Genomic DNA, 8,432 nt, shown 5'->3' with positions numbered 1-8,432 from the left:
GAGTTGCCGGCGTTTTTTTGCAGAGTTAACCGGATTTTCTCTCCAGAGTTAACCCCGATTTTTTTTTCCTCCAGCGTTAAACCTGATTTATTTCAGAGTTAACCCTGATTTTTTTTTTTTTTTCCCGGAGTTAACCCCGATCTTTTTTTTTTCCACAACCAAACCTCATTTCTTCCCAGAAGCAAACCTCATTTTTTTTTCCGGAACTAAACCTCATTTTTACCCGGAATCAAGCCTGATTTTTTGCCGGAACTAAACCTCATTTTTCCCCCAGACTTAAACCCCATTTTTCCCCAGAACCAAACCCGCTTTTCCGGGGGACTTAAACCTCATTTTTTTTTTCCCCAGAACCAAACCTGATTTTTTTCCCGGAATTACACCTCTTTTTTTTTTTTTTGTTTATTTTTTCCCCAGAAGTAAACCTAAATTTTTTTAATTTTTTCTTCAGGTTTAAAGCTTTTTTTTTTATTATTTTTCCCCAGAAGTAAACCTAATTTTTTTAAATTTTTTCCCAGAAGTAAACCTAATTTTTTTTATTTTTCCCCAGAAGTAAACCTAATTTTTTTATTTTTTTCTTCAGGTTTAAAGCTTTCCTTTTTTATTATTTTTTCCCAGAAGTAAACCTAATTTTTTTGGCTTTTTTCAGGTTTAAACCTTTTTTTTTTTTTTTTTTACCCAGAAGTAAACCTAAATTTTTTTTAATTTTTTCTTCGGGTTTAAAGCTTTTTTTTTTTTTTTTTTTTCCCCAGAAGTAAACCTAATTTTTTTTTTTTTATTTTTTCCCCAGAAGTAAACCTAATTTTTTTTTATTTTTCCCCAGAAGCAAACCTAATTTTTTCGGCTTTTTTCCCTGTTTAAACCTTTATATTTTCCTTGCGGAATCACCGCTGACTTTTCGCGCAGCCCAGCCCGGTTTCCCCGGAGCCGCCGCTGATTTTCCCCCCCTCTCAGCACCGACCCCGCTTTTCCCGGCGCTCCATCCCCGGCTCCCCCCGGCCCAGCGCCGCTTTCCCCTCAAACCGCGCTTTAACCCTTCCCGCGCCGCCGCGCTCTCCCCTCCTCGCCCCTCTCCCGGTTTGCATGCGAGGGTCATGAGTTCCTACTTCGTCAACCCGCTCTTCTCCAAGTACAAAGGCGGCGAGTCCCTGGAGCCGACCTACTACGACTGCCGCTTCCCGCAGAGCGTGGGCCGCGGCCCCGCCGCCGTGCTCTACGGCCCGGGCGGGGCGGCGCCGGCCTTCCAGCACCCCTCGCACCACGTCCAGGAGTTCTTCCACCACGGCGCCTCGGGCATCTCGGGCTCCTCGGGCTACCAGCAGAACGCGCCCTGCGCCCTGGCGTGCCACGGCGATGCCTCCAAGTTTTACGGCTACGAGGCGCTGCCGCGGCAGGCGCTGTACGGCGCGCAGCAGGACGCGCCCGCGGTGCCCTACGCCGACTGCAAAGCCCCGGCCGGCGGCGGCGGCGGCGGCGGCGGCGGCGGCGGCGGGGCCGAGGGCCAGGGCGGGCACCTGGGCCAGAGCTCCTCGCCCAGCCTCATGTTCCCCTGGATGAGGCCGCACGGTGAGCGCTCTCTGCTTCTATTCTTGCGGGTTTGATTTATTTTGGACTGGGAAGGGTTTGTTGTTGTTTTTTTTGTTTTTTTTTTTTTTCTGTTTGTCGTATTTTATTTTAATTTTTTTAAATTTTTTTTTTATTTTTTCTGGGGTTTTTTGGGGGTTTTTTAGGGGTTTTTTGGAGTTCCTTCGTGGGTTTTTTTTGGTTTGTTTGTTTTTTGTTTTTTGGGGTTTTTTATAGGTGTTTTTGGGGTCTTTTAGGTTTTTTTTTAGTTTTTTCGGGGTTTTTGTAGGTTTTTTTTAGTTTTTTCTTTTAGTTTTTTGGGGGTTTTTTTAGTGGTTTTTTTTTAGTTTTTTGGGGTTTTTTTAGTCTTTTTTTTTTGTTAATTTTTTTAGTTTTTTGGGGTTTTTTCTGTTTTTTTTTAATTTATTTTTTGGGGGGTTTATTCTGTTTTTTTTTTTGTTTGTTTGTTTTTTTTGTTTTTGTTTTTGGGTGTTTTTTTTTGTTTGGTTTTTTGTTTGTTTTTGGTTTTTTTTTTTTTATTTTGGGGTATTTTTTTTCCCCAGAAGTAAACCTAAACCTTCTGTAAAGTAAACCTTCTGTTTTGTGTTTTTTTAACGGTATTTTTTTTTTGGTTAATTTTCTGAGGGGTTCTTTCGGGGGGGGATTCTTTTTTGGTATTGTTTTCATTTTTAAAGGGTTTTTTTTCTCCTTATTTTTTCAGGGGGTTTTAGGGTTTCCCTTTGGTATTGTTTGGATCTTTAAAGGGCTTTTTTTTCCTTATTTTTTGAGGGGGTTTAGGGTTTCTTTTCCGTATGGTTTTGATTTTCAAAGGGTTGGGGTTTTTTTGCTTATTTTTTGAGATTTTTTGGGGGTTTTCTGGGGTGTCTTTTTGGGTTTTAAAGGTGCCTGTATTTGGGTTATTTTTTGAGGGTTTTTGGGGTGTCTTTTGGGGTTTTAAAGCTGTATTTCTGTTGAATTTTTCAGGGGGTTTTGGGGTGTTTTTTGGGGGGTGTGTCTGCGGTTTTAAGTCTGTATTTCTGTTTATTTTTTTGAGTTTTTTTCCGGGCGTTTATGTGAGGTGTTTTTTGGGGGTTTGGGGGCTTTTATTTATCTATTTCTTAAAGGAATTTTTTGTTGTCTTTTTTTGGAGTATTTGGTGGGGGTTTCGGGGTTCCCAAGGATATTTTTGCTTTTCTGGGCCGGTGGGGCTTGGGGTTGTTTTGTTTCCCATTTTTTGGGGGGGTTTTGGGTCTATTTTTGACGGTCTCGCCTGTTCCGGTGAGGTTTGGGGCGGTTTGGGGCGAGTTTGGCGCTGGTTGGGTTGGGTTCGGTGTCTGGGGTGGGTTTGGGCTCTTTTGGCGTGGGTTGGGTTGGATTTGGGGCCTTTCTGGGCGGGTTTGGGGTGGGTTTGGTGCTGGTCGGGCTCTTTCGGGGTTGGCTCTGGTGTTTGGGTCGGATTTGGGCTCTTTTGGAGCTCTTTGGGTCGGGTTTGGGTCATTCAGGCGCTGCGAGAGGCGGCGGAGGGAGGAGAGAGGAGAGGGAGAGGAATTGGGGAAAAAGAGGAGAAAATAAGGGAAAAAGAGGAAAAAAGAGGGGAAAAAGAGGAGAAAATAAGGAAAAAAGAGGAAAAAAGAGGGGGAAAAGGAAGGGAAAGGAGGGGAGGGGGAAAAGAGAAGAAAAGAAAATGAGGTTGGGTTGTTTGGGGTGGCTTTGGGTTGGGTTTGGCGCTGTTTGGGCTGGAACTGCCGTGTTTGGGTTGTTTGGGGCTGTTTGGGTCGGTTCTGGGGCTGTTTGGGTCGGGTTTTGTGGGGTTTGGGGGATTTGGGGCTGTTTGGGTCGGGTTTTGGGGCTGTTTGGGTCGGGTTTTGTGGGGTTTGGGGGATTTGGGGGCCGTTGATGTCTCGGTGTGGGTCTGGGGGTGTGTGGAGAGGTTGGAATGCAGCCGAGCAGGATTCCCCCCTTTCAGCCCCAAAATCCCAACCTTTCACCCCAAAATCCCAACCTTTCAGCCCCAAAATTCCACCTTTCACCCCAAAATCCCGACCTTTCAGCCCCAAAATTCCACCTTTCACCCCAAAATCCCGACCTTTCACCCCCAAAATCCCAACCTTTCACCCCAAAATCCCAACCTTTCAGCCCCAAAATCCCGACCTTTCAGCCCCAAAATCGAGGCCTCTTAGCCCAGAAATTCAGACTTTACGCTCCCGAATCTCTGCCTTTTTATCTCTCTCAAAGTTCTGACCTTTCCTGGCGAAATTCCGGCCTCTCCTCTCGAAATTGAGACTTTTTATGGCGGAATCCCGGCCTCGTGTCCTGAAACTGGGACTTTTACCCCCAAATTCGGACCTTCCAGGTGAAAACTCCTGAAATTCTGGCCTCCAACCCCAAAAGCCCCGAGCCTTTATCCCAAAATTCCGAGCTTTCGTCTCAAAATCCCGACCCCCCCCTCTCCCTCACGCCCACCCTCGCTCCCCTCATAAATACATTTATTTTCGTATTTTATTTTCAAATAACAGCGATAACAACCTCAGCCCTAACCCGGGCATTCGAATATTTTTGTGTTTTTTTTTAACAAAACCGAGGGGATTCCCTGAAAAAAAAAAAAATTAAAAAATTAAAAAATAAATTAGAAAAAAAGCTGAAATGGCGCTAAAAGCAAAACTTGGGGATTTTTTTTAGGGCTTTTTTTATGGCTTGCCTGGAGGGTTGGCTCTAAGATACGGCTCCCACGAGGTTGTTTGCATGTTGATAAGAGCAGCGCTCTTAAAAATGTCAAAAATGTCAAAAATGCCCCATTTTAACCGCTGGGAGACGCAGCCGGGGAGGCGGGACCCGGCCCGGAGCGTTTCCTAATTTTTATACAGACGTTTATTTAATTTTTTTAAATTTATTTTTTGTTATTGTTTCATGTTTATATCGCTGTTATTTAGGGTTTGTGCCGTTATTATTTCATCACGCCTCCGGAGGTAAAAATTGCAGCAGGGAGGGGGGAAAACATTAAATTAATTTTAAAATTAAAAAAAAAATTAAAATTAAAATTAAAATTAAAAAAACCCCTCAGCCTGGGGCTGTGGGGTTGGGATTAAAAAAATTTAAAAAAGAAAAAAAACAACAATAAAAAAAGAGCGGGGAAATTCAAAACAAATGAATAAAACGCAGCCCGCAAAACGAGGGGGAAAAGGAGGGAAATAATTCAAATTTCACCGCGGGTAATTCGAACCATGTGAGGGGTTTTAGGGCGAGAACCGAGCGGTCCAAAAGCGTCCGAAATAACCCAAAAAAAAAGGGGGAAAAAAGAGGGGAATTGAGGCCCGGGGGCTGCGCCGGAGGAAAATTCGTTATTTATTTATCCGAGCTTTGACCCGCGGGGAGCTGCAGCCGGATCTGCGCTTTTTTCCCCCAAAATAAATCGATTTTCTCATTAGCGCCGGAGGAAGTGCAGGGCTGCAGCCTCGGCGGGTTTGGTTTTAATTTTTATTTTTTTTTCCTGCTTTATTTTGATTTTTTTTGGATTTTTTTTTACCTCCCCCCCCCCCCCGTCTCTGTCTGCGTTTGCCCCTCCCGCGCTGGTTTTGCTGAGGAGGAGGAAAATCCTCGGGTCCGGGGCGGTTTTGAGGGGAAAAATGGAGATTTTGGAGGAATTTGGGCAAAAAAGGAGCTCCCAACCCCCGCCCCCCTTTCCTTGCCTGTGTTTTGGGGTGAATGTGTGGAAAATGAGAGGCGAATTTTGGGGTTTCGTGAGGTGGGGGGAAAAGGGGAAAAAGAGGGAAAATGGGGAAAAAGGGAAGAAAAGGAGGGGAAAAAAGGAAAATAAAAGAGGGGGAAAATGAAGGAAAAGGGAAAAAGGGAAAGAAAATGAGGAGAATGAGGGGAAAAGGGAAAATAGAGGGAAAATGGGAAAGAAAAGAGGGGGAAAAGGAAAGAAAAAGGGAAAATGAGGAGGGGAAGAGAAAGAATGGGGGGAAAAGGGAGAAAAAAGGAGAGAAAAAAGGAGAAAAAGGGAAAAAAAAGGAGAAAGAAAAAGAGAGAGAGAAAGAGAGAAAGAAAGAAAGAAAGGAGAAAAATTAAAATAAAATTAAAAATGAGGGAGAAGGAGGCTGCTGAGGGCTTTGAGCTGAACAATGCTCCTTTCCTAGGAAAAAATTGATTTTTTGGGGGATTTTCCCCCTTTGGGAAGGGCCTTTGTGTGTGAAAAGGGGAAAAAGGCAAAAAAAGGGGGAAATTGGGGTAAAGGGATTGAAAATGGGTAAAAAGGGGGCGAGAAAAAGGGGCAAAAAATGAATGAGAAATGGGCAAAGAAGGGGTGAAAAGGATGAAAAAGGGGCAAAAAGAGATGGGAAACGGGTAAAAAAGGGGTGGAAAACGGGTAAATAAAATAGGGGTAAAAAAGGGGAAAAAGGAGGCGATAAAAAGGACGAGAAATGGGGGAAAAATGGGTGAAAAAAGGGACAAAACGGGGCCAAAAGGGGCGAGCAGCGGGCGGGAAAAGGGTGAAAAATTTGAATTTTTGGGGTTTTTGCCCCACCAGGCTCGGCCGGGCAGGGAAAGGCGGGGGCGAAGCTCCAGGGAGAAGTTTTGGGTCCTTTTTGGTGACGTTTTCATTGGGGCTTTCTATTGGTGTCATTTTTGGGGTTTTTATTTTTATTTTTTGGGGGGTTTTTGGCGGGTTATTTGAGGGGAGTTGGTGTTTTGAGGGGTTATTTTGGTTTTTTATTATTATTGTTATTCTAAGGGGTTTTTTGGGGATTTTTTCTGGTTTTTTTTCCTATTTCTGAGGGGTTTTTTCCCTGTTGTCCCGTAGGTTTTTTTGTTTTCTTTCTTTTGTGTTGTTTTTGTTTGTTTGGGTTGGGTTTTTTTTCTTTTTCTTTCCCTTTTTTTGTGTTCCTTGGGAGGGGATTTCTTCACCTTCTCAAACCCAAACCAGCACTAATTGTTCACCTTTTCCCCCCATTTTTTCCCCTAAAAATCCCTATATATTCTAAAAAAAATCTATTTTCCCCCCTTTTCCCCACAAAAAATCATATAAATTTAAAAAAAATTAATTTTCCCCCTCTTTTCCCTCAAAAATCCTATATATTTTTTAAAAAATAATTTTTTTCTCAAAAAAAATCCTATATATTTTTTTAAAATTCCATTTCTTCCCCAAAAATCATATATATTTTTTTTTAAATTCTATTTTCCCCCCCAAAAATCCTATATTTTTTTAAAAATCTCTTTTCCCCCAAAAAATCCTATATATTTTAAAAAATTTCTCTTTTTCCCCCAAAAAGATCCTATATATTTTAAAAAAAAGATTCTCTTTTTCCCCTAAAGAAATCCTATATATTTTTTTTAAAAATTCTCTTTCCCCCCCCCCAAAAAAATCCTATATATTTAAAAAAAATCTCTTTTCCCCCTAAAATATCCTATATATTTTTTTTTTTAATTCTCTTTTTCCCCCTAAAAAATCCTATATCTTTTTTTAAAAAATTTCTCTTTTCCCCCAAAATATCCTACATATAATCCTATACAATTTTTAAAAATCCTATATATTTTTTTTAAAATCCTATATATATATTTTTTTAAATCTTTTCCCCTAAAATATCCTATATATTTTTTTTTAAATTCTCTTCCCCCCCCTAAAAAAATCCTATATTTTTAAAAAATTCTCTTTTTCCCCAAAATATCCTACATACAATCCTATATAATTTGTTTAAAAAATCCTCTATATATATATATTTTTTTTTTACACCCCTCCAAAAAAACCCTATATAATCTACATTTAAAAAATCAAATTTTTGGGTGTTTATTTATATTTTTTTTCCCCTTTTTTCCCCCGTATTTGGGCCGCAGCCCCGGGCCGCCGCAGCGGCCGCCAGACCTACAGCCGCTACCAGACGCTGGAGCTGGAGAAGGAATTCCTGTTCAACCCCTACCTGACCCGCAAGCGGCGCATCGAGGTCTCGCACGCGCTGGGACTGAGCGAGCGCCAGGTGAAAATCTGGTTCCAGAACCGCCGCATGAAGTGGAAAAAGGAGAACAACAAAGACAAACTGCCCGGGGCCGCCCGCGGCGACGAGGAGAAGGCGGAGGAGGAAGGCAACGAGGAAGAGGAGAAGGAGGAGGAGGAGAAGGAGGAGGGCAAGGACTGAGCGGGGCGCGCACGGCGGGGCCGGGCCGGGCCCTGAGCGGCGCCGCCGCCGCCGCTTCCACCGCGCCCTCAACGCGGGAGCGCCGGGCGCGGCCGCGGGGCTGCTCCTGCTCCTGATCCTGTTCCTGATCCTGCTCCTGTTCCTGCTCCTGTTCCTGTTCTTGTTCCTGTTCTTGTTCCTGTTCCTGCTCCTGTTCCTGCTCCTGTTCCTGTTCCCGTTCCTGCTCCTGTTCCTGCTCCTGTTCCTGCTCTTGTGGTTTTTGTTTTGTGGCCGGGGGGCTCGCCCTGATTCCTGCTTTCCTTGGGGGGGGTTTAATCCCTTTTTCCCCTTTTTTTCTAAGTTTTTCCCCTTTTTTTCCTGATATTTCCCCTTTTTTCCTGATATTTTCCCTTTTTTCCTGATATTTCCCCTTTTTTTCCTAATATTTCCCCCTTTTTTCCCGATATTTTCCCTTTTTTCCTGATATTTCCCCCTTTTTTCCTGATATTTTCCCCATTTTTCCTGATATTTTCCCTTTTTTCCTGATATTTCCCCCTTTTTTCCTGATATTTCCCCTTTCTTCCTAATATTTCCCCATTTTTCCTGATATTTTCCCCATTTTTCCTGATATTTTCCCTTTTTTCCTGATATTTTCCCCCTTTTTCCTAATATTTTCCCTTTCTCCCTAATATTTCCCCTTTTTTTCCTAATATTCCCCCTTTTTTCCTAATATTTTCCCCTTTTTTTTTGTAATTTTCCCCC

General features: G+C 42.8%; 1 protein-coding gene across 1 annotated transcript; it reads left to right on the top strand.

Moving 5' to 3' along the window:
* Nucleotides 1-1,091: 1,091 nt before the first annotated feature.
* Nucleotides 1,092-7,691, top strand: HOXC8 (homeobox C8). The gene is made up of 2 exons (XM_054653889.1): nucleotides 1,092-1,563; nucleotides 7,393-7,691. The coding sequence occupies exons 1-2, from the start codon at nucleotides 1,092-1,094 to the stop codon at nucleotides 7,689-7,691; spliced, it is 771 nt and encodes a 256-aa protein (XP_054509864.1).
* Nucleotides 7,692-8,432: the final 741 nt, after the last annotated feature.

The sequence above is a fragment of the Agelaius phoeniceus genome, chromosome 35 (genome assembly GCF_051311805.1).
Source record: "Agelaius phoeniceus isolate bAgePho1 chromosome 35, bAgePho1.hap1, whole genome shotgun sequence".
Classification (NCBI taxonomy): domain Eukaryota; kingdom Metazoa; phylum Chordata; class Aves; order Passeriformes; family Icteridae; genus Agelaius; species Agelaius phoeniceus.
This window is presented reverse-complemented; position numbering and strand designations above follow the sequence as displayed.

Bases quoted from the DNA above. Each gene is read 5' to 3' on its own strand.
- HOXC8 (XM_054653889.1), top strand. From the start codon at position 1,092: ATGAGTTCCTACTTCGTCAACCCGCTCTTCTCCAAGTACAAAGGCGGC. The intron at 1,564-7,392 runs GTGAGCGCTCTC...TTTGGGCCGCAG, and splicing joins CCCCTGGATGAGGCCGCACG to CCCCGGGCCGCCGCAGCGGC.